The sequence below is a fragment of the Notolabrus celidotus genome, chromosome 8, assembly GCF_009762535.1.
Source record: "Notolabrus celidotus isolate fNotCel1 chromosome 8, fNotCel1.pri, whole genome shotgun sequence".
NCBI classification, from domain to species: Eukaryota; Metazoa; Chordata; class Actinopteri; order Labriformes; family Labridae; genus Notolabrus; species Notolabrus celidotus.
Genome location: NC_048279.1, coordinates 13,300,278 through 13,326,957, shown reverse-complemented (window position 1 = coordinate 13,326,957; position 26,680 = coordinate 13,300,278). Strand labels below are relative to the sequence as shown.

General features: G+C 39.8%; 1 protein-coding gene across 4 annotated transcripts in view; it reads left to right on the top strand.

The window, feature by feature from the left end:
• sncb (synuclein, beta) overlaps nt 1-21,293 on the top strand; it is a 39,232-nt gene extending 17,939 nt beyond the window's left edge. Inside the window, exons 1-6 of one of the 4 annotated variants that reach the window (XM_034689279.1) lie at nt 7,670-8,294; nt 10,012-10,145; nt 13,581-13,610; nt 13,884-13,969; nt 18,826-18,909; nt 20,468-21,293. In XM_034689279.1, the coding sequence (XP_034545170.1) occupies nt 10,025-10,145; nt 13,581-13,610; nt 13,884-13,969; nt 18,826-18,909; nt 20,468-20,497 (351 nt within the window). In that variant the 5' untranslated portion in view covers nt 7,670-8,294; nt 10,012-10,024 and the 3' untranslated portion in view covers nt 20,498-21,293. Of the gene's footprint in view, nt 1-7,669; nt 8,295-8,825; nt 8,988-9,764; nt 9,842-10,011; nt 10,146-13,580; nt 13,611-13,883; nt 13,970-18,825; nt 18,910-20,467 lie in introns of those variants that run through there. The other 3 variants (XM_034689278.1, XM_034689281.1, XM_034689277.1) reach the window with 3 other exon arrangements.
• Nucleotides 21,294-26,680: the final 5,387 nt, after the last annotated feature.

The following is a 26,680-nucleotide window of genomic DNA, read 5'->3' as shown; positions in this document are numbered from 1 at the left end:
CGTTGTTAATCTGTATAGCTTGGCTTACGTTCAGGTGCTGTATATCGAGTTCACCCATTGGTGAAAGTGCTCTCCCACAGATTCATTGAATTAAGTCTGCATGCATAAAGAAGATGGAGAATCGCTCTGAGCACTCTGTATGTACAATTAGCATAATGTCTTTAATTCAAGCACATCCGTTATGATACCCAAAGGATAGTTCCATCAGCAGACTAGAGACAAGCCCCCAGTGTGTGTATTATGTATACAGTGGATAGAGAATCACTTGAACAAATATGTTAACAACAAACGTTAAGTAAATTAACACACATTAAGAAAAGTGTGGGTGTATTCTTAAGAGATATTAAGAGGTCAGAGCGATAATCTTTTGACAAATCAAGTGTAATAAACAAAGCATAAATGGAGCAAGCATCCTCTGCAGATGTAAACAGGACACATTTTGTCTTCTATAGTGAGATGACACTACAGTATATGTGATGAAAACAAACACTAATTATGCTTCTCAGCATCTTGGATATGAGTCATGAATCCATCTTTAGCCATATTAGATGTGTATGCTAAACTTGCTGGTGGCATGAAAAACACAGAGAGATAACGCAGTTCAAGGTGATGACAGCAGCATCCAGCCACGTCCAATAACAGCCACACTCAGTCGGCAGAGGAGTGTCACACACAAGTAAATAATTCATTCCATGCAACCGTAGGTTTACATTAAACTGAATCGATTTATGTATGTGTTGGTCTGATATGTACCCTGGTTAGTGCTGTGAATAGTAATCACTCTCCTTTAGAAGATAAACAGTCTCTGCTGCCACCTAGAGGTTCTGAGGCTATCTTCACTTGGCCAGTTTATTCATCTTTTTTAAAAATGTCAGAAATGTTTTCCTCTCAAAGACCAGCACTGAGCTCTCTCCCTCTTCTTATTTCTTGCAGTTACAATAGACTCAAGAAAATTAAAGCACTCTGATGCTGTAAATGCACCCAATCCTTCATGATTGCTTTGGAGAGAGGGTATAAAACTTGGATTTGAAGTCTCTCAAGGGCAGAGTTTTATTTCCCCTCAGCTCAAGAAGGCAGATGCAGAGTGTGTATGCACAGGCCACAGGGAAGTGACTTGCAATCTAAACAGCTGTAAATTTCAGCAGTAGCCTGTAGCCCAGCTTCGGCCTATGTCAAGATTTTATAACTCAGATTGATTGGAATTACATAATGCTTGCCATGACTGACTGAGTCCACTCAATGGATCTGTAAAAGGAAAAGCATGGTGCAGGAGCTCGTAAAGAAGCTATGATAGATAAAGGCGAGTTCACTGAGGGCTGAAAGCACCACTGCACACTCGGGCTGAGAAATCTCACTGTGCTTGCAATGTTGGAACTGCACACAGGGAACATTTTATTTTACAATTTATTTCCAGGAATATAACACGTGGTGAATCACCTTTATTTTTGGCCTGCTGGGTCTCTAGAGCCTTAACAGTGTACTTCAGAAATAACCTGCTACTTGGTTGCACTTTAACAACTCGGTACCAAACTGTGAAACCACAATTTCTGCTGCGGATCACTGAGCATTTTACTGTTAAAAGTGGAGTTAAAGAAGCAGATAATATTTAATTTTCAGGATTCTGATTTTGGATTTGGCTCATGACAAGTGTTTTCCCTGAGATGGTTGTGTAAGTTCATTGAGTGTAGAAAAGGGGTATTTGTTAAATGGATTGGAAAATAAAGTCCTCAAAGGCTAAAGAGCGAACCCTTTAAACAAACAGCAAGGTCCTCCAATTCAAATAAAGTAAACCTGCTGAGAGGAGGCTCTAAAACGCGCAGGCCATTAAATGCTGTTGGGAAGGACTTTAGAGGAGCCAGGGAGTACAAAGTCTGACTGATGTGTTTACTTGAGTTAGTCCAATAACTTCAACATTTTAAAGCTGCAGAAACGTATCCATTAAAAGTAAAATGTGTTTTCATTATTATCGTAAGACTAATGAGTTATCATTAAACATGATTGTTAAAATGCACTTACAGATAGCTGCGGGTACAAGGATTCAGACTTTGCAGATTTTAAAAACCAGCTGGTCCAGACAAATTAAAGCCTTTATTTTTAAAACTTACGTCTCACTTTTCAGATGAGTCACTGTGTCACATTTTAATATTACCTTATGTGCAAAATGATATCCCAAAGTACTGGAACATTGTAGTTTCCCTATTCAAGAGAGGTGGCTCGAATGTCTTCAAACCTAACTCTTAAGTCATTTTTAAACCAAAGTACGTCAACAGCTGCCATGAAAGTTGGAAATATTATTGAAGCCTTCGATAAATAGTGATTTTGTCTGTGTTCTTTTGAGACCTCCCCAAGGCCTTTATTTCTGCTGTTAATTTTGATTAAACATCACACTCTTTTCACACCTTACTGTTGGGTGGCGTGCTAACTATCTTACTTGCAGGCTGTTAATGAAGGTGTTGCCTCAGGGGTACTACAAATCAACAAGGGCATACCGCAAGATTCTGTTTTGGGCCCACTATTATTTATTCTTCTTCACATAAATCATCTCGGAAAGAATGTCTTAATTGCTGCTTTTCATTTCTATGCTGATGATACTGTCATTCACAGCTTTGCACTTGCACCTGCTGAAGCTTTTTCAGATCTTCACTTTGAATTGTAGTCAGTACAAGATCAACTTTGTCGACTCTAAGTTATTTTAAATAGAGATATAACTAGATGTATGTTATTCTCATCTTCAAGAATAGACAACAGAATATCTTAAAGGATTGTTACAAAAGACAATCATGAATTTGAACTAGTAACTACTTTTACATTTTTAGTTTTTTTAATTGATGACAACTGAGTTTTATTGGGGTATTGTTATATTAGCAAGTCCTACATCTACTTGTATGTAAAAAGGAAACTAGTGGAGTCATTTTTTACCTGTCCTTGATTATAGTAATGTGCTATACATGAAGGCCTCTGCTCACAGTCTTCTTATGCTGCACCATGTGTGTTGTGGTCCATCAAGACTTATAACAAACTGTGTTTTTTTTTACATTTTTAAAAATACTTTGTAATCTGAAGTCAATTGGACTGCTTTGAGTACACTATGGCTCTGGCATTGGTGTATCTTCATTTATAATGCCATTCTGTGAAATGGCCAGGACTACTTTCCTTCACTTTTAATCATAAAGGATGCAAATATTATGCATGCAAATAAAGGATCCTTAATATTCAAGCTGAGTTGGGGAAGACAGAGTTAAACTTTTCAGCACCCTGCATGGAACCATCTTCACGCTGAGTTTAAATACCAAAACATAGTTGGCCTGAATGTTTTTAAAACATCAATTAATTCTCTTGAATTAAGCCTCTCTGTACACATTTTTTTTAGCTGATTATTTTAATGTTTTATGTCTACTGTTTATATCTGATCATTTTTTAAATGTCAGTTAAGACTTCGTGTTGCTGCCATGCTGATTTCAGCGGGACTAAGCTGGCAAAATTAAGGTTAAATTACATAAAAACCCATAACACATGATGTATAACAGAAAATCAGGGATGGGGGCGCTGGTGGCCTAGCGGTCTAAGCGCCCCAATTACAGAGGCTACAGTCCTTGTCGCAGGGGTAGCCGGTTCGATTCCCGGCCGGTCGACCATTTCCTGCATGTCTTCACCCACTCTCTACTCCCCACATTCCCTGTCTCTCTTCAGCTGTCCTATAAAATAAAGGCAAAAATGCCAAAAAAAAAAAAACTTTAAAAAAAAAAGAAAATCAGGGATGGTTTGTGATGGACAATCTTAGCAGTAGTCAAAGAGAGGAAGAAACATTTGATCTGTTAAATCCTGTGTGGCTGTTCATCATTGAGACCTTTCATTATTTATTACATCAAGAATAGCTCATCATAATATTTGAATTATTGATCTTATTATCTAGCTTTACATGACATTAAACTCTTTTGTTTCACTATTCTAACATTTTCAGCATGTAATGTAATTTGGTAATTACAGTTGCAGTTTCATGATGGTCACCTCAGTGTCACTACTTGAGTCTACTTATCTGAGTCATTCATCAGGTTGTATATTTGTATTTATTTATCTAATGTTTAATGTATTAGGATTAGTATGAGGCAAGTAAACTGATGCCTAACACTACAGCATGTACAGCATGAGCTGAACTGTATTGGCTGTCCTATGATTTATTTTTTTCTAAAACACATAAAACTGCAAACACACAATAGAAAGCACACATCAATAAACGATAACATATGACATGAGTGTTTTTTTTAAAAGCGGTGTCAGTATGAGTTTAAAATGATCCCAGTCAGGATCATGTTTGATTCTCGGAACAGAAAACGCCTGACAATTTCCATCAGATGCATGAAGCCTGATAATCAAAGTGGAACTACAAGGTCACTGAGGGCCCGGAGATTCTGATGATTTAAACATTTATGGATGAGTTTAAGATTGGAAATGTAATAAAAATCATTAACATTTTACTATTTTCAACAGTTTCATCCCCACAAACATAAGTCACCTGAACTGCTGATTTAATTTAATGTTTCAGATGCTGATCTAAATGTCATTGTTTATTTCACAGCAACAACACAACTTAGTTTGTGTTTGAAATGATGGACCTGAAAATTCTTCAGACAATTATTTAGGACAGAAATCAATAAAATCACCATGACAACAGGTGCTGGCTGAAGCTAATACTTATTAAGCGTATTGAAACTGTTGATTTACTTAGTGAGTAATTTTTTTAATCAAGGACAGACCATGTTTATCTAACAGACTAGCTTACCAAGACTGTTAATCATGCACAAACAAGGGGGCTGAATTAAAACCCTCCCTTGGGTTTTTTTAACCATGTCATTAGCTATGGCAGTTATTCAAGCTATTTTGGGGACAGAAACAAAACCTGCTGACAAATCTATCAGCTTTTTGGCCATGTGGTTAGTATGTTCCTCGGAGAAGAGTCGCCCTCTGCTCATTGAATCTGCTAACCCCCTGCTTGCTGTGGTTTGAGGAGCAAAGCCTAGTTTTATTTTTTAGCAAAACAAGAAGATATTCGGTTTTTATTGTCTCTTTTGGATACGTTCTGAACCAACACACAACAAACCCACAATCACATTTGTCAATTTAATGGAAGTTTTACATCAGCATATTATTTGAAGTGTTATAATTCAGTGAGTGACATTGTATGTAAGTTTTATTGTAACTCCTTTTGTTTGAGTTTAACAAACTTTACAAACAGGGACATGTCTTTTTGGCCAGTCTGTCAGTTTGACATCCATCCTTACAATGACCTTTGGTAGTTCTCATGACGACGAATGAATAGTGTTATTTGAACACAAACACAAAAAAGACAAATAAATATATATTATCTGAAATGATAATAGCTCAGACATTAAATGGATTGTTGCTAATAATATAGAAAAAACAAGATAAGGATGAAAAGTAAATAAATTAACATGTAGAAGAAAAAAAGATAAAAGTAATAACACACATGTACTGTATAGATGTAAAAAATAATAATAATCACAGTTTCGGTGTCTTCGATCACATCGGCTGAAAAAGTATAACAGTACTCGGGCCACCTGGCACAAAAATATTGGCTTTTTTTCTATTAAGTTATTCTTTCTTTATTGTAGCCATCCTTTAGTCTTTGCCTCCGTTGTGTTACTGCAGGGGGCTGCAGCTTTTTCCAAGAGCCCGTGGTTATCTTTTTAGCAATTTGAAGATTGTCTCTTGTTAATATGCTTACTTTTAACTTGTATGCTTACTTTTAACTTGTATACTTTCTGGTAAATTTCCCCTAAAAAAGTAAAATGGTCATGAAGGGAATTATAGGTTCAACCCTTTTTTAATAGGTTTTATATTTTGCCAGTGCTCCAATAATTTTGGACAGTCCCAGAGGATCTGAGCATGGTCCTATACAAGGCCAAAACCCCTGCAGCACGGGTTGGAGGTGTTACCAAAATTCGTATTCTAAGCATGCAATGTTTGAGACATTATATCCAAGTATATAGTCTAAATTACGTCAGTAATCTGTTGCTGTGAATAGTATAATACCATGATTTACTGTTTTAGGCTGACACCTGACCGCATACATATGCTTATTTTTCTCAATAAGAACGAGTAGACAGAAAACTGGACACTGAATCTAAGATATGTTTCTGTTCAGTTCCCTTGTTGAAGTCTGAGCCTTCACTTTTATGATTGTATGTCCACGGAGATTATGAGCCTGCTCCACATGTTGATATTCAGCGTGTGTAACATTTTGAACACCTCAATATGATCTGTAGCTACTCAATACTGTCAGTTATAAACATTGTGTCGTGAAGGAAAATTTGATTCAGGGGAAAAAACGAATTTGGCTTTGTTTTTTACATGGAAGACGTTTAAGTTTTTTTATTTGATTAATCGATAATTGATCGTTAACATTTCCAAAGATCGGTGACGGAAAATACTTGAAATTGACATCCCTAATGATAATATACTATGATATACTGTTTTACATTATGTAAGTACATTTTATTTTTTGAAGTGTTTATAGGAGAATACATGGGGCTGAGGAGATAAACCTTAGTGGTGTGATGAAATGAGGCTATATCTTTATCCGAAAGAAGTAGTTTTGGTTTTCTTGATTTTGACAGTTATTAAAATTAAATGTGCTAACCTTAAAATGCATTTAAAAAAAACACAGACACTTGTTTTCCATTTTGTGTATTATATACAACAGTACTGCATGTTTGCCAATTGGAGTGTTTCTTTTAAGATCATAATGTGGCCTCATCAACCACTCTTGCATTTAAAATCCATGCAGTTTCAACAAAGGAGGATGTAAATGCAAAAAGTTGGGCATACCATTACCACAAACGACCACAAGAGGGCGGTCGAGGTTTACAAGTACACAAGTCAGTAAGGTAACTGACACACTGAACTCGGTGAAGACGCTTATGGGCTGGGAGCAGCTTTATAAAACCAACTTGAATAGATAAATGTGGGGGGTTTGTAACTCTTTGGCATTTACTTTTTTTTTTTTTTTTTAAATGATGGTTAATGGGTAACCCTTTTGATCTTAAATCCGATCATACAGATCACAGTGAAGTTGTTCAAAGTGGATCAGCACCTCGGACAGAGACAGTTTAGCTCAGGACCCTGGACAGCGCTTGAGTGGGTCTCAATAGAAAGGGAAGCCTTTTATTTCAAAGCGGGAATTATTTGAATTCACAATATCTTTGAGTGTGCTATATAATTGGTGATTTGTTGCACCATGATGTGCAAACCCACAGAGCCACAGAGCACTGGTTAAGCTGCGTTGTTTTCTTTGAAGGACAATATGGTAGTAACACTTTACGTAGGAACCACTGAGCAGGGCATGGCATATAAAGTACTGGCCTCATTCATTCTGGGCCAGAGCATCAGTCTGCTTACTCATGCTCGCCAAGCCAGATGAGACTGACGGGACAATTTCAAAAGAGGTACCTATCAGGGATTTCCTCAAACTGAAGGGGGAGTTGGAAGAAGAAGGAGGATTTCGTAATCATTCACCCACTACATAGAGTATGGCGTCACTACTCGTATACGTCAGACAGGAAAGGGATGGGGAAGGGGGTGGGGTTGTAAAAAAAGAAGCAGTGGGTGGGACTTTACCCTACACCGTGGTTGTTTATCAGCTCAGGGAAACGTGCTGTATCCAATGAGCGTAATATTACCGTAAATTTGGTGTGTATTCGCTGTCAGTGGCTCTGGTTTGATTCTACTGAGAGCATCATGGCTGGATGGAATATTCGATACCCTGCTCGTGAGAAATCGTGATTCGATCCGAGGTCACCCTCTGCTCTGATTGGCTGAGGCACGTTCGCTGCAGTCGTAAAACAAGACTAGATAAATTTACTAGCTCCTGACCACAAAGCGTTGAATGTCAATTAAAAATGCAACAGCAGAAATCACCCTGTGACATAGTGATAATCTGGCTTGGGAAATAAACTGACCTGTGTGGTAGTGATGAAATATTCAAGTTCATTAAAATGTAATATAAACTGAATTTATGCATGTTTTTTTGAAGAGACATCGGTAAGCGTATTTAGCTGGTCCAGAAATCAGTACACCGCACAGTCTTGATGCTCAATGCTGAATTAACCCACCCCTATCTCTGCCACAAAATGGTATCACCCTCACATCAAGCTCCTGTTAGTCAATGCCGCTCGAAGCATGTCCGTACTGGCACTCTACGCAGGGGATAAATGGCTTTAACATGTTCCGCGTAATAAGAGTGGACTCTATGAAACTGCTGTTAATGAGCTAATTGGGTCAGTTATAATTAAACTATATGGCATTTCCCTAAAATAGAGTGTTGACATTTCTTAATGAAACCGAATAATAGTGGTACCTATTTTCAGTGCAATGAGGGTTGGTGGGGGCAAAGTTAAATCAAAATGGAGCCCCCAAGAACCCATCTGTAAACTAGGTCAAGTAAGAAAGAGACAATAAAAAGTTGGTTCTATTAATAGTCCATTTATTTTTTATGAGTGACTGAAAATATATAGTACAGAACACAAGAAGTCAAGTGTCAATATCATTAGTGGTTGTCACGTTTAGCTGATGCAGTATATTGTTCCTACATTCACATATAGTCACACAACATGATTATCAGTCATGGACACTGGGTGTAACTGCTGCATAAGAAAAGGGACAATGACTGTGCTGTGGTTGTATGGGCTCATTTTCTTTGCTGTACCAGTTGGCATCTGGACGGATCAATAGTAGAGGCAGCCAGTGATGGTGGAGAGAGAGAGGAAGGGAGGGGGCGGGAGGAGGGAGGCGGAGGGGGGACGTGATAGTCTCAGCCGCACTGTGAAGGGGGCCGTCCCTGTTGGTGGAGATCAGCCCGAGGAAGGCCCACCTAGTGATCATTTGAAAATATACCTCCTGTTTAGACGATAGTTTGACTCCACTGTACGACGGAATCATACGGGGACAGGTTGAAGACTATCTGTAAATAGGTAAGGACTCATTCATTTGATTTTTGCTTTTCATATTGCCATTTTGTAAGGTCACAACCATAATATAGGACCGTAAGCGTCGTCATTGGAAGCCACTGGTTACACCGTGACCATCATAAATGTTAATCATTTTTCTTGTTTATATTAATATTCCAGTTGTGATTTGATTCTTGGAAATAATACCATAGCAAATAAATTCAGGGCACGGGTGAAAACGTGAGAAATGATAGACATCGTAAATTGGTACATGTAGTAATTTTAGGCTTGACCTGCAACATCCAGGATGGCACTGTGGTGAATGTGCCTTTAATGTGGGAATAAAATTTGAGCTCCCTGCAGCCTGCAACCTAATCTGTTTAATCAAAATGTGTCCCCGCCAGCCTCAGACTACATCCTCGTAGTTCTACGTCCAACCCGTGATACGTGCAGATAAGATAGTGTGGATCGTGCTTCCCTTCCCCCAGCACCGTTATGTGGTTATTTCAATACATGCCACCTTCTAGTGTAAGATGCTGCACAGTCCATTACAAGGGCCTGCGCTTTTCCCCATGCGCCGCTCTGCCATCTCGCTGCCAGTGAGAGTAGCATTACAGGCGAGCAATAATTAATGAGCGCCTCCACAATTAACCATTTCATTGAATTATTTTCGCCTTTGAGTATTTCATGCTTTGATGAAGATGTAAAAAAGAAAAAGAAAAAAAAGAGGGGGGGTGGGTGGCTGAATGCATGAGTGAACAGAGGGGGGGTTTACTACAGCCTGATGGCTTCCCTGCAGCTGTCAGGATCTACCACAGGAGGCGTTGCTACCCTCCTTTACCATAACGTATGGTCCTGTAAGACATTGATGCTCATAGGTGCTTGCAGACGTACATGTTAATTCTATGAATACATCTGCTAATAAAAAAATGACATATTACATTCTTGACACATCATTTTTCTGTGCTTATCAATATGATACATTCCTATATACACAGTGACAGCAGCAATGTAACTGACAACAGCTTTGGTCCATTTCTCTCCACAGTAGCTCAGCCAAGATGGATGTCTTTATGAAGGGGTTGTCTAAAGCGAAAGAGGGGATGGCTGTGGCTGCAGAGAAGACCAAGGAGGGAGTTGCAGTCGCGGCTGAAAAGACTAAAGAAGGAGTCATGTTTGTAGGTAAGATGATCAAGGATGTCTGTTGGCTGTTTATTTAACATGCAAGTGAAACTCAGGCCCAGTGAGACTGCTAATGCTCCTGCTGTATGCAGGAGCAGCAGCAAATCAGCAGAGATAATATTTATTGGTCAGCCTATAATGATATTTATCATTCAGCCTAGTTCCACTAAAGCAGAGAAAAAACAGCAGGCTGCATGTATTGATTGGTTTCAACCTTCTGTTCACAAGGATAATACGGTTAGCTTACAGTAATACACCTGATAGTTCCCTCTGTGAATTGAGTAAGTGGTCTAAGTTAAAATCACTGATATTATACTGTTCACATCACCATTAAAACTGAAAAAAAAGTCTTTTGGTATATTAAAGCTGTTTATTACAGCAGCAGTTATTTAATGAATCGATCAGCTGACAGTCAATCAATATCTTCAATCTATGCAGCAGACGAATGCAGTATTTAAATAAAAATTTAAAAATCACATTTGTTTTACAACTGTGCAGAAATGTCTCCTATACTCGCGATAACAGCACATTAAAAATAATCCTCAGGGAAAAGGAGTTGTTTTGATGTAGGTGATGTTATAGAGGGCTCTGTGTGTCCTTCTGCCCTCTCGCCTGACTTGACTGGGCTACAGGCAGGAGATGGAGCAGGGTGGGGGTGGGGCAGCAGGATGGTGGGAGCAGCATGTCTGTGCATTGGATGGCAGCAGATTGTGAAACAGTCTCATCCCGCAGTCATCTCCTGGAGACAAAAAGGCTAAAGGCTTTGGGTTCTGTCCTTTACAGAGCAGCTTAGTTTGAAATGGACACCGCTACAGATATCTACACAGATTAGAGTGTCTGTGTCAGGCTTTGAAAGTGTAACCGTCATGAAAGTGTTTAGATTATTACACATACCTGGCCCTTTATTGGCCCAGTATGTGTATACATACAAGGATTTCGAGTCAAGGTATGAATGGCATAAATTAAGAAGCTGACATTAATACTTTAATCAACAGTTTTGCTGAGAGAAAATGCAGGGTTATTCTTCAGTGCTGTAAAAATCTTAGAAAGAAGTTAAATTTGAATGTTGTAACATCTAATGATAAGCATTTTGGCTTTTATTTATCGATATAATGTATCATTAACTGGAAAGTTGAATAAATAGGAATTTTCCAGAATGAAGAGAATCTATTTTGAGTTAAAAGTTTTGGTTGTAATGTCTCCAGGACTGCGACTAATTATTATTTCTATCAGCTATTGAAGTCAGCATCGCTGTCTTCATTAATCAAGTCATTAGTTGGTACAACTAAAAAAAAATTATAAATTCAAAATGCTCATTTAACATGCTTGTTTTTCTTCTTGTAAAATACCTATAAAGATGAAATTGTTTCAATGCTTCATTATTCAAAGTGTGACCAAATGTATACCTATACTGATGACACCCTGTTATCTGTACTACATATTTCTTTTTCGTCAGTGATGTTAGCCCACAGTTAGTCCATCAGGGTGAGTGGGGGGATGGTTGGATGACTCAGGGGACTCGGAGCTGGACACAGGCTCTGAAACCTACCAGCAATTACAGATATTAGTTGAACTGTCAGTGGTTGAAGTGTTGTCAGAGGGCCTAAATATACAGTGACACCTCTGCTTGTGTGGGTCTGTTCTCTCTGTTTGTACCACTGACCCGGTGATGTGATGTTTCTGGTGCACTGAAGAGACATAGAGTGTTCCAGGAAAGGTTTTCATTTGTGTCTACATTTAGACTGAATCCAATTTCCCTATATATCTAGCACACTGTCCCTGTCATTCATCAGCAGACCCAAACATGTCAAGCTGCAGTCAAAACAAGTGCAGCTCATTCACGCCCTCTCCGTGCTTGCTTTCTTTCAGCGTTATTTTCCAGCCTGTGGTTCACAGAAAGTAGCATTACAGTGACATCTCTGCTCCTGTGTGCTGCTTGTTGAGCATGGTGTTGCCCTAGAAAGCTACATATGATTTGCTTGAAGGCCCCCCATGGAGGAGGGGTAAGAGTGATCTGATAGGTCTGTGGCCCACCTTTTGACAGCTGCTGCTTCTGCAGACCACCCACCCAGCTGTGCTGAGCAGTCAGCCTGAGAAAGGCAAGAAGGGAGGCAGAAATGAGAAAACACGTTGCACTACATGCCTTTTTATGTCACAACAAGTCTCATGTCGTTGAGCATCCCTGTTCTTTATTATGACATAAAGGGATATTTATACAGTCCTACATAAAGAGGCAAAGTTACACTGCTCATCTACCTCGTCGTTTGCAGTTAGTTACATGTTATCCAAAAGTACAAAATTTAAGAGAAAATTTAAATATAAAATTAACTGGATTTGTGAGCTGGCGCCTTAAGTCATTTAGACCCTAATTAATAGTGGAATTTCTCTGTTTTTACAAGTATTGGACAACCATTGGCATAGCTTTTTCCATAAAATCTATATATATAGTTTTTTTCAAACGATAATTACTGTCTAAACTGCTAATAATCTCCATTTGTTGTACTTTTTTTTTTTAAGTTAATGGTTTGTTATTTGATCTGGAGAGCAACAAGCTTTACACAAGCACAAGTTACTTGTCATTATTAATATTTCTAAAGCTTACCCTCAAGTCTGATCCATTTTTATACTGTAGACATATCAGGGTAGTTTCACTTCAACAAAGCAGAAGCTTGAATGGATGCATCTCTTAGATGTATGTTTTGCTTTGAAGCTCGCCTTTTGTACTGACGGTTCTGTACTTTATCATCATTTCTCATTTCTCTCGGTTTCCTTCTAAAAGGCCCTGAGGGACCAATAAGGCTTACAACTGCTGCACAGTAGAGAGGGTGACAAGGCTGAGTGATCAGGTCCAGTGGGCACACAGCAGATTCACCAAATAGCTTGATGCAGTAAAGTGGAGATGGATGAGATCTGTCAAAGGTCAGGGAATTGAATAATGCTGAAGTTCTGGTTTAAAGTTTGATAACTCCTTCCAAAAAAGTAGAGATAACTGCAGCCACAATGACAAAGTGAGAATTAAAAAAGGATATTGCAATACTAAGACTTTTAAAACTTGTTGGTCTGACATTTCAAAGTTGAATATTAAAGTTTCTGTAGTGATCAACATGGCAGTTACAAACAGGATGCTCTTGCGCTGTATGTTTGGATTGAACTCAGTATCAATGTATTGTGACTTGTGCAGTCAGGTGGAGGTCATGTGACCTAAAAAGGGGGTCAAAAATCGTGTCATGCAGAAAAGTTGCCTTTAACAAATCAAGTCCCCTTTTAATGGATGGTTATAGTGCTTCAGTGGTTAGTTTAGAGCTCCTTTATCTTCATACACTAACTAATCTTAACACGCTAAGTACAAAATGTTACCAAGTATGGCTGTGATTCACAAAGGAAGTACAATTTTATAATTTTATTTCATGACAATCTTTTTTTTGTTTAATACAGGTAGCAAGGCCAAAGACAGCGTGGGTTCAGGTGAGTTTTGTCTCCATCAGTCAAACTGTAACATTATACTGTATCTGAAGCCATGAGCAGCCAACATTGTCAGAATGACAAACCTGACTGGAAAAGTCTTATTCATTTAGATGATAAAATGAGAGAGGCGGTTATGTGAAAGCATTCATTATGTAAGATAATCAATTGAGAGACAAAGAGGGCTAACATGATGTGCATGCTTTTAATCTGTCTGCTGGATTCATCGAGATCATGTTACAAGTGTGTCTGCTTGATTTGTGTGTGTGTCTACAGTGGCTGAGAAGACCACTGGAGCCATGGGAAATATTGCTGCCGCCACTGGCCTGGTGAAGAAGGACGAGTTCCCATCTGACATGAACGTACGTACAGCATAAAAACATCATCAGACTTCTGCTCTAACACAGAGAGAAATGTGACGAAGCTGCTTATTTTTCTTTATTTTTGGAAATATTATTTCAGCGTTTTCACTTGTACCTACAGAGAATCCCTTTGCCACCTTATGTGGATCATATTAGAGATGATTGGCGTGGTATAGTGAAATGTATAATGTGAGAGATTGTTTAGTGTATACAACTAAGGATCCACCCACCTGATGTCAAATGAATCAATTCATTATTTCACTTGGGTTGTTCGGTTTATTAAAAAAAAAGTGACTCTGAGTTTCCAGAGCCCAAAATCACATTTTTGGATGCTTGTTCCATCCTTATACCTTTTAGTAAACTGAAAATATTGAATTACATTTCTTATAACATTAAACAAAGAAAAAGAGCTGCAAATTTTACATTTGATAATATGGAAGCAGAAAATGCTTTCAGTTTTGTTGTTAAAAAAATGTCTTGGACAGAACTTCCAATTTTCAAATTTTAGCTCGATAAACTTTGCAATAAGTAGTGTTAGTTTTGTAATATATATTTTCAGAGGGTAGATTAGATTATTCACATTTCCCTTACCTCATACAGTGTACAGACTGGGTAGAGCCAAAATGACTCAAACAATTCAAAATGTGTTCAAAGACACCTTTTAAATTGATTTAAAATGATTCTTTACAGAGCCTCTAACCAACCCAAACTTTACCAAAAAACTACTGAAAACTATTATACTTTAAGACGCAGCTGCCTGTACAACCCATAGACTATAAATAATGGACGTAGTTTCCATTAATATCTCCTGAGCCATCACGTTAGAGACAATCCCCCCCCCTCCCCCCACAGTGTGCGCCGATAGAGAAATTAGCTCTTCAGACCCAAGCCATTTTTTGTACCAGGCTGCAAACATGTTTATTTGTGCAGCAAAGATCATCTTTTTTGAATGGATGTGTATATGGTTTACGGTGTTATTGCAGTTTATAATACTTCCGCATGGGCTTCATATGTTGAGACCAGAGGTTGCCGCTTGGTACAACCAAACTTTCATTTCTTAGTATCACTCTAACCTTCTGCTGCCACAGAAATCATTGTTTTACAGAACTTACAGGCTGAGTGACAAGTCAATCCAAAATCATGTCTAAACACTGAACAGCCCTGTGAAGTGCACCATCTGACTGCCTTTCATGATCAAGCCCCTTTCTGTTTTGTACATGAGCCTGAGTACAATGAAAAAGAAACAGTTACCTCAGTTCAGGAGCCAAGGCTCAACACAGCTGGTCGTCTGTCTTGAGAAGTGGTCAATGACATTTGGTCAGGATTTGTTTGTTGCAAAGAAAGAGGATTCAGCCATTCCTAACATTTACACTTTGATGTTATTGGTAAACCGCTGATTGACTTTTGTTTTGATTGAATACAATATTGAATTTGAATAGGGAAAAACGCTATTCTATTCCTTATCCATATAGTATTACAGGAGGGTTTAGGGGTTCCTGAGTCTTAGTCCATCATATAGCTTCAGTTTACAGCCTGTTTTTTTTTTTATTTCCAGGAGCTTTTATCAGCTCACATTAGTTTTACATTATTTTTCTCTGAATAACTGAAGACCATCTGTTTATCCACATTGTGATCTTGAAAGTACAAGCAAAGAAGTGGACCATATTCCATTATTCACAAACATAGAATGAGAAAAATCTACATCCAGGCAGGCTTGAATTTTTAGTGATAATTTCCTGGCTAGCTTTATGTTTAACTCTGGCATTATAGTACTCTACATACTTTAAGCGTAACAGGGAGGTCTTTGAGCCATGTCCTTAGACTTCCTCCCTCCGAGCTGGTCCATCTCCACTGCCTGGATAATCTTGTAACTCTGACAGACTGCACTAATAGGCTTCTCTATGACACTGTCTGAGTGGTAAAACAGCTCATTTCAACACCTCGACAACTGCTGGCACTTTGTAATCATCTGCAGCTCCACCTTTTGTTGAGTTCTAGCTGGTGCTGACTTTAGATGAAAAGAGAATTAGCCAGTATATTTTTCTTTGAAATTGCATGCACAAGTGCTTCAGATATTGTACTCAGAGTGACTCAAGAACCCATGTGTAGCCTCCGTTCTGCTTGACTCATGACTGAATTCAAGAGTGTGAAAAATCAGGCACAAAAACATGTCTTTTCTTTTTTTCTTTCAGTTCTAATCACATAAACCCTCTATTTTTCTCCAGGGATGATCCATCTGATTAGGTGCATCTCTCTGGTGGTTTTCCATTGTGGTGCATTTAAGGCCATGCTAATCATGTTGCCAGGCTTATACGTAGCTATATCCACAGCTTGTAATAGTACATAGGATTATAGTCTGTACTTCACTGACCTAATTGACTTGATTAGTGCTGGGTTTAAAAATAAATGTGTGCTGACCCACTAGCTTAATTTTCAGTGCCTGTGGAGCAGGTGCAGTATAGGGATGGAGTGTTGTCAGAAGAAGATAAAGTTTTTTCAAAGCTACCGTGGTCAAGGCTCACAGTGCCAAGATAACAAGCCATTAGATTTTAACTTTAGACCTTCTGTATAAAAAGACAAGGCTGGTGATTTTCTAAATCTTTCTTGTTGTCAGTGGTACAAACAAAGACCGAAAATAAAAGACTGATCCTGCTTGCTACTATTGTCTGTAATCCAAAGCCTTTGTCACTGATTGTTTAATGCCTTCACTATTGTCCAAAAACATGTCCCTGATTACATTTTGTGTTCTATTAAAAAAGGCCATTGTAGTCTCTTTTATGTAAACCCACTGCTGCAATAGATACTCAATTTAATACCATAAATGTGTCATAGTCAGCAGCCAGAAATAGCTCCTAACAAATAATACATTTTCACATGCATGAGCAACATCTGGTAAAAACTTGGGCTGTTAGCTTTCATGCATCAGTTGGGATGTGATTAAGATCCCAAATGAACAGGTTGTTGTTATTTTTCAGTAAGGTGCTATTTTGTCCATTTCAGCAAGCCATAGTAACGTAACTGCATTGTCTTCCTACTTCCTGCTGCCACTATGATATAAAATCACAACACCACTGCGCTTTTGAACAGCACATTTCATTTTGGAAAAACTCTCAGTCAAAAGTAACATGCTCTCGGGGCGCTTGTTGGCATAGAGATTTAAGCGCATGCCCTATTAACCGAGGCTGTAGTCCACGGTGTAGCAGTCGCTGGTTCACTGGTCATGACCCTCTGCTGCATGTCTTCCCCTGCTCTCTGCTCCCCACGTTTCCTGTCTCCCTTCAGCTGTCTCAACTGTTGTTATGCAGTGTATTTAAATGTGCTGCCCATTTTGTATATGCACTTTTGCATATTTCTGAATGTGTTACAGTATTATACCTTAAAAAAAAGGATTAAACCCTTTATTTCACAGGAGGAGCACTTTAGCTGTCTCCTACCTCTAAGTCAGGTTTTAGACCACACTGGAGTAGAGGGCAGCATTTGTTTAAATTATGATTATATGTACTTAAAAACTGTAGATTTTATAGACATTTTTCATGTGCTTTTGCCTCTCATGAACTACAATTACATGCTTAAATTAAATAATAGTGAATAGTTCAGAGCCTAGCATCCAGTTATTCAATCAACAAACCCCTGTATGTATGACAGTTTACCATTTTCCTACTGCTCCTGTGAGGCTTTGCTGAAAAACGGCTGCATGTATCAATTGATTTTTAACACTATGTCAATGCTAACATAACCACTGTGATAATGCAAGCTGATGTTAACTATATTTGCCGTCTATGTTTAACATCTCAGCAAGCTAACATGTTATAATTTGCATGCAACAAAAAAAGGACAGTTCAGGCCAAAGGGTTTTTAATCAGTGTTTGGGGTATTTGATCATTATCAAAAGTACTGGTCACAGAGTGCTGCTTTAGCTCAGTGGTTAGAATGTGCGCCTTCACACATAGGCTACAGTCCTCAATGCAACAGTCCTCAGGTCAACTATGACGCTTGGCGCATTGCTTCATGTTATCCCCACTCTCTCTTCTCCATATTTCATATTTCTGTCCTATCAATAAAAGCCCAAACAAAAGTGTTGGTTTCAGGGGATATTACAGATTGTGACAACTGATACTGAGGAGATGTGCACAAAATCTAAAGACAATCAATTCAGAGGCTCTTCGGATATTTAAGCCTGAACCAAACTGGTACACTGACAGATGGATAGACTGACACTGCATCCAAACACTTCCTGCTGTTCTGAAGGCAGATGGTTAAAATCTTCCCCTAACCATCTGGATGAAACACTTTTCAGCACCCATACAATAGAAAAAACATTGTTTGGACAGTTTTTGTTTTAATCCAAAAAAATAATAACAGCCAGAAATGTCAGATGTTGTCCCTTAGCCTCAAAATTGTCTAGCACTTATGAGTATACAATAGTGTTACTCTTCTATAATTGTATGTTTTCAGAAAGAAAAGTAAGCATTCATATTTGTTTGAAAATAGTAAGGATATACCACATTTACAGCTATATGGATTGATCAATATTTTCTGAGATTTTTTGCAGACAGTCTCTGGAGGTTCTGGAAAAAACATTAGAGTAATTAGAGTCAGTTAAACCATAAGGGTTGTTTGTTTTTAGAAAAAACTGGATGGTCCTCAGCTCCATGACTGATGTAATCATTATGCACTAGAGGTTCAAACTCAAGCTTTCAAGAGTATGGTTGATAGTAGAGTAAATATGGAGCTCTGCCAGCTGAATCTTTTAATTTAAAGCAATAACAGTTGTGAAAAATACTAATCTGTTATGAAAAATACTAGCCTGTTAAAACTTTCCTCATCTCTGTCTCCCTGTCTCTGTGTGTCTGCAGCCTGAGGAGTATGGGCAGGAGGCAATGGAGGGCCAGGGAGAGGGAATGCTGGAGGCAGAAGGGGAGACATATGATGAGAACCAGGTAGGTGATCAGCTTACACCACACATGCAAACACACATACACTCACGCACTACAAGTTTCTGCTGGACAATAAAATATCCTTTGTCTCTGTGGTTAAATTGCAGTACTCAATTTGACTATTAATAGCCTTATGTGTGTTTAATGATAAGCATGTAAATCCACCGAAGCCAAGAACCACAGTAGGGTAAGAGTCCATTCACTTACAGTAGATGGAGGCTTATTAGTATTCGGCAGCACTGCATGCTTACACATTTTAGCTGTATAGCATTTCAATAGCGCTCAACACTTGCCCTGCACTCTATGTCCCACACAAACACTCACACAGAGATAATTCTTCTTTTTCTCTACAAATGAAAACAGAGGGCTCAACAAGCCAATTGCCACACAAAGCGCAGTGAATTTAGCACCACCTACCTACACTGAGCATTGGGTGTGTGTCGGTGTGTGTGGAGGAAAGATGCGAGTCTGACACAGATGGTTATTTTTGGAATTTGGCTGTGAGGGGTGAGACACGGCGTGCATAAGCTATTGCATTGGAAACAGATTTTAAATAGCTATGAGTATATAAAAATTACATAATGAGCATCGTTTAAAAATGATATTATGTATAATTATTTTTATATAATCATTTTAAGCATGATGACAGTTAGCCAGAAACCTTTTATATCCCCTTACAATGTCAAAGTCTTCAGAGGAGCTTTAGTTGAAGGAAGATTTAGTAAGAGATTCAGCTTTCCTTCTAATAATGATCCATTTATTCAGTGCATTTGGTCGGATTTTCCTTCCACTTCTGCTTTATCAGTGGATTATTGCATTAATCTGTTAAAGGAATAAAACTGAGTTTTTTTCCCTGAGATGCAAATGAGAAGTGAATTTCTCAGAGGCAGCAGCTTGTATCATCCATGTCCTCCTCCATCTCTCTCTCCTACTCCTCCACATATCCTTCCCCTCCCCCATTCATTGCTACACCAGCAACGTGCAAGCTCTGCCTGAATGGGTGTGGTGATGACGCTCTCTGCCTCTGTGCATTGTGGGTAATGTCAGGGTCTCCCTGCATTGCTGTAAATATGGAGTCTAAGCGCAGCACTGTGAGCTGAGCCTTGACAAGCTGGATTTGGTGATAAAATTCCACCTTGTGCAGTATCAGGGTGTTTCTTGAATACATCAGATTCCCAACACTGTTGCACTTTCCTGGAGGCTGTGTTGTGTTTTTTTTATGGTTGTGTGTGGAGGAGGCGTGTGCAGGGTAACAAGGATGCTGAGAGTGTGCTCACGACACGTCCTTGAGGCTGCTGTAGGCTTGTGCTGCCCTCTGCAGGGCAGAGAAAGACACTGAATGAGTTCAAACCGTGATGGAGTGACATCATTGGCTCCAGCAGTAGGATCATATGTCATCACAGGCCCTCTGTCATATAAACTCTACTTAAGCCTGTTTAAGCAGAGTTTATGCGATTAAGATTTAATTAGTGTCTTACAGTTGAACTGAATGTGGAGCTTCTCTGCACCTCGCTGCACATGTGACCTCCTTGTCTCTTACAGTAGTTTCTCTTTTCCCCAGGAGAGCCAGGACTACGAGCCAGAGGCGTAAAAGCACCATTCCAAGCCACCATCCAACCAGCAGCACAATAATATTTCTAATAATAACAAGGACAAATGCTGAAACTATTCCAATTATACCCCTGTTGCAAAAAACAAAAAAACAAAAAACAACAACAAAAAAGACAAGCATTCCCACTGAAAATGTTCTTCCTTGAGACAAATCTTTTATTATTATATATTGTAAATGTCATGTTATTAATGTAATGTGTTGGGTGTAGGTATTTATTGAGGTGTAGGATTTGTCCTCTCTGTCTCATTTCCTTGATTCCCTCCCAATGAAATGAGACCAGAGCCGGGGCTTGTGACTTTGTACCTGTGTGTATCTGTATTTAGAAATGTGCAATAGATGTTCATCATCTTCCAATGAGACATTGGGAGTGGAAAAAATAAATTTGTCCGGTTGCAAGCAGATATGAAAACAATAATATCCTCCTAAGTGTCGACAATGCCTGTTTGTGGGTTCTTTCCTTTTTCTTTTTTTTGCATTTCTTTGGGAGTTTCTTTGGACATTTTTGAAGTAAGAGTTTTTTACATTGTATCTTTATAGTTGCTTGTGAAATCATTCCAGTAAACTATCTGTTAGAAATGGACAGAGTATACATGTTTGTGTGTGCGTGTGTTTGTGTGTACTGAAGATTTTAAGAAGTTAAAGTCAATATATTATGTCTTGAATTCATAATGGTTGTCATATCAATATGTGCTTTAAATTGCAGGACTTGTCAATATAAAGGTTTATGTGTTAAGCCAGACATACATTCCTCTGTAAATAAAAAGTAAAAAAGAAACATTTGTTAGTGTTTTTCATAATGTTTGGAGTTTTTAAACTATTGTAACAAAGTCAGTTGTGTCTGCCTGTTGGTCTAAACCTGTTTTGTTCTCATGTTTCCTTTTTTACTCGCTCTTGTCTGGGGTTTTATTACAGGATGTGAAAAATCTGCTGAGTAGGCACTGGTCTTTGGCAGGACGCTGCCATAGTTGGGATGACTGTCTGATCGGGCCATTTTTGGCGGGTTTTGTTTGGGTTAATCCGTCTGGAACGTGCAGGCTCGGGGGCGTCAGGCTCTTACAGAGGGTATTAAACAGCCACTCTCGCCCGTTGCCCGCTCAGACAGATCTGTGGACGCTGCAGGGACAAAGACAGGAGCCATGGCCTCTTTGAAGAAGTCCTTTGAGAGCCTGAAAGGCTCGAGCCAATCAGCTGCAAAAGGAGTCACAGACACTGCAGGTACAGAGCTTAAGCTGTCTGATGAAACAGGCCCAATGTGAGACCGGATAGGCAGTTTGGCGGTGTTTTTTGGTTATGTTTGCTTAATAATTATTTTTATCAGTGTTTGTGTTAAACATTTCATGATGTTAAACAACTTTACAACCAATTGAAACTTAAAAAAGTTATAAAGTTTCTCCTTCTAAGGTTAGTCACTGTGAGTCTCTCATGTGTTTTCAGTGCAGGCAGCTCAAGACGCAGTTCAACAGGTGGCAGACTCTTCAAAAGAAACCGCTAACACAGGTAAAGTGCACTCTCCTCAGTCTTCAAATCTTCAGGATGTTATAAGAGGTTGCTTATTTTATGCAGTTATTAGAGAGTGAAGCTGTCAGAGAATGAAAAATGCACCAAGAGAAAGAGCAACAAAGGATAAGCCCTAAATGACATAAAGGGTCCTCTCATATTGCAGATGTAAGGCTGTAGAAAGTACATGTAATGGACACCAAGTGTTGATAAAATGACTGTATATAACTATCTATGTTAAAGGGCTACAGAAATACAAATTTAATCCATTGTGTTTGAAAGTTATACAAGAGGATGAATCTTCAAGTACACAACTGTTTGATATGAGCTTTTCATATTCACATTAACATGCTGTATGCTTATACCCATAACCCTATATGTCTAAGTGTTTAAAGTTTAATAGTCTTTATCAAACACTGTATAATGTTTAAGTTTCCTGAATATCTCTCCTGTTTCACTATAGCCGCTCAAGAAGCCAACAAACAGACTCAGTCAGCCATAGGAAAAGCTGCAGACAAAGCCACGGACGCCATCAAGGAGTTTGGACAGAAACTGGAGACCAAATGATTCCTGAAAAATGAACAACTGTAGCTAAAGAAAATACCAGAGCCAACTTTCCTGATCCTCCATTAGACAAGTAATAATGTTGTGATGATGTTAAGCTGGCATTAGAAAATCTTGAGAAAGATCGAGACAGGTTTCTTTTCTCCTCACAACTTTACATTCCAAAATACATCTTTATGAAATGTCCTTTTTCTAATTTCCTGTCAGCTTTTTCCATTTGTGTTTCCTGCTTTATCATAGATTATTATGTGACTATTTTGGGAAATAAAAACAGATACCAACTTGGCTCTCCGCTTTTTTACTATGTGATGTCCTGCAATAAAAACAGTGTAGGTAACACTGTCTGTAGCTGCGGCTGTCTGTACTGTGGAGAGGTCTCATCCACAAATCACACAGGTCATTATTAACAACTTATTGCCGAGAGGACGGCCTTTGGCAAGCTGATGGCCTCTTATGAGACTGCGATCTCAGCCGTCTACCTTTGGCCTTCAAAAGCACACCTCCCCTTCACTGCACTACGTGGTTGCTAGGCAACAGATATCTGTGGCGGATAGGGATTGGTGGAGGCCATTGAATTAATAGTGAGAATACTTCTGACAGAACACAGTGTTCTGGCGAAAGCTGCAGCTCACAGCTACAGTAAAAACAAGAAACAACAAGAGAAATGTGTAAAATAAATCCTCAGTCCCACACAAGTGCTGGAGGTGAGCAGAGTGACAGATGCTCCAAAGAAAAATGTGTCGCAGAGCAGAGAGAGGTTGGAGGGAGGACTGAAAATGAAAGACGAGGTGGTTTACAATTGTTGGTTTGTGTGGGAGGCACCGCTCTGCTTCCTCCAGGCTCCTTCAGCTGATGTGCACTGTTGTCTCTCATGTACTCTTGTAGCTGAAAACTCGCTTATGCAGAACATTTCTCCTGCAACACCCATGTTTGTCTTATATTCTGCCTCTATTAAAAAAAGTAATTCAAGTTTAAAAGAAGTGCCTCTGAGATCTCTTCAGCACGCTTTTTATTACCATCACACAATGACTTCTTAACTCTGACTGGTCAAACAGATGTGGCCTTCAGGGAAAACACACACTCACTCATACTCACAGATTATACATTATTAATAAGAGAAATGCCTCTTCTGCATACATCCCCCTCCTTCAGAAGCCTTTACTCTGGTCATCAGTGACATGAAAGCTTTTATCCACATTTTATTCTGCCTCCTTAAAATTTCTCCACCAAAGCCCGTTCACAAATTTAGTGATTTATCTTCCTGCATACAGCTGCCATTGTGTTGCTATGAGAACCTGGAGTTAATTACTATGATTTACTGATGATTAGAGAGCTGAGCAGAGATTTTGTCGTTACATTACCACACACTGCCAGAGCCCGACCGTGGTTTCCAGGGAAACTGGAAATGTGAAGCTTTTTCAGTAGACACAGGCAAGGCTTAAAGAGCGAGGATTGCCTAAGATAGATTCTTCTAGAGACAAACCTGTAGCTGCTGCAATCACCATCAATCAACAGGGGAGATATACGGACAGATGTAGGTCTCAATCAGCGCTGAGATTTGTGATGTTTGACCCAAATCTGAATGAGAGTTATGGAGATACTTCGGTCTAAGTTGGACTGCTGAGGTATGTGTGCTGCTCATGATTTCATACAGCTTGTTCTGTACTCTCTGTGTTCTTAGTTAGAAAAGAAAAATGCAGATTTTCTGTGCACCATTTTTTCATGTTTGAGTATTTTTTTTGACTATTGGATGAAATCACTTCAGTCTCAACTAAGTCGATAAGTTTTTAGAATAGAATGCTAAAATCTGAGATCAAATCAAACTGTAAAATGTAAAAGGATCTCTTCATAGTAAGTGAATTAAAATGCAGTTAAATCACATGTCTGATGATCAGAGATATCACAGGTGAGAGTGTGTTTTAGCTCTAAAACAGGACGAGTTCTTTTCATCGAACAGTAGCAGTGATGTAATACTGTTATATGCTTCTGTTGTGCTGCTTGCCATCAATATTGTGTGTCTGAGAATATTTTTTATCACAAAAACAAGCCCTCTTTTACTCTGGGCTCATGCTGGGGCTTGTTGTTACAGCTACTGTTTGAAAATTGTGAGAGCAAAGTGTCAGTGCTCTGTTATTCCCTGCAGGTTTTCCACGGCTTCGATGCACAGACAGAATGGGAAGTCTTAAAGATGAGATGAGAGGACTGACAGAGGAACGAAAGCCGTGTGAGAGGACAGATGATGGAGAGCGTCCAGGCGGCTCAGATGGCAGTGCTGAGCCTGAGGGACCCCAGATAAACAAGAGTCAAGAGTCATCAACACAACAGAGCTATCAGCCAAAACTCCACATGAAAGCCAGCTACAATAAAGAGCCGAACAAGGATCCAATATCCAAAGATGAAGAAGATTCAGAAGAGGTTTGTGAAAACACTGACCAATCAGACTGTGGTAAAGACTCGGATGAAATTTGTCTGACACAACAACATGAAGCAACAAAAGATACACAAAACAACACAACAATCCCTAAGAAGATCCTGACTGATGGAGACGGGAAGGGTGACATCCAGGGAAAGACATCGGAGCCTAAAAAAATAGGGTTTGACAGGGAGAACGATGCAGAAATTGAAAACATTACCATCCCTGTCCCGCCCACTCCAGGCCCCTGTGAGCCCTGCACCCCAGCCCCCTTCGGCCAGCACCACATGCGCACACAGGTCAGCCTGGAGGTGGTCCAGTGTCACTCTGCAGCCACCAGCCCCATGACACCTCCAGAGGGCGGCCATTCCTTCTTCTTCCCAAGCTCTTTTGGGAGATCTGCAGCAGTAGGAGCTGACACTAAAGACGCAGAACTGCAGGTGGGTCAACAGGTGGAGTTCTGTTCTGTCGCCACATCCCCTATGACCCCGAAGACCCCCTCCACCACAGCTTTCCCAGAGCTGATCGGGAGGGAGAAAGTGCAGAGGAGGGAGGAGAAGGTCAAACAGACGGAAGGACCGGAGGCGGAAAGGAGCTCCCCTGAAACCAAAATCCAAACAGAGGCAGAGTTAGAGAAAACTGAGGATTTAGAATTAAGCACATCAAAGGAGCAGGGGGAAGGCTGCAACTCGAATGTGCCTCCAGAGAGCTCCACCCGCTGCCCTGCAGTGAAGCTGACAGATTCAGGAGTAACTGCTGGGGACAGTAATGAGCAGTGTAAACAGCAGAGGATGGGAAGTGTGGATCAAGACATTACAATCTTGGTGACCCATCATGGCAACACTGAGGAGGAAGAGGTGGAGGAGGCTGAGTCATCTTTCAATCCCTTAGAGACAGAAATGGTCATGATAGATGAAAGTGAGGAAATCGGAGGGAAAAGTGATGTGAAGACGGAGCACGGGAAGGAGCAGATCCCCACAGTTGCACTTGATCATGCAGAGGACGACTCAAACTCAACACCAGCACACAACAAAACTGCAGAATCCTCTGCTCCTGCATGTGAAGAAGCAAAAACAGGCAAGAAATGTGAAAATTCAGAAGTCAAAGACAACAAAGATATGAGTGAGGTTTTTGCAACAAAACCTACCATCCCTGAGTCTCCAGCTCCCTTCGGCTGCCACAACATCCGCACACAGGTGAGCCTGGAGGTGGTGCAGTGTCAATCTGCAGCAACCAGCCCCATGACCCCACCCGAGGGGGACCAAGCCTTCTGCTTCCCCATCTCCTGCGTGAGATGTGAAGCTGTTGGGGCAGAGACTAAAGATGCCGAGCTCCAGGTGGGTCAGCAGGTGGAGTACCGCTCTGTGGCTACAGCCCCCATGACCCCAAGAACGCCCATCACGACAACTTTCCCTGAGGTCAGGAAGGAAACTAGCATAGAGGACAAGATAGTAGAGGAGGAAGAGGAGAGAATGGAGGAGTTGGAAGAGGAGAAAAAGATGGGGGAAGAGGACATGAAGGAGGAAAGAAACTGTAAGGAGAAGTGCGAGGAACCGGTGCAGGAGGTGAGCTGGGATGAGAAAGGCATGACGTGGGAGGTGTATGGAGCGGTGGTGGAGGTGACAGTGTTGGGCTCAGCCATCCAGAAACATCTGGAGAAGCAGGTGAGAAAGCAGAAGCTGCAGCCC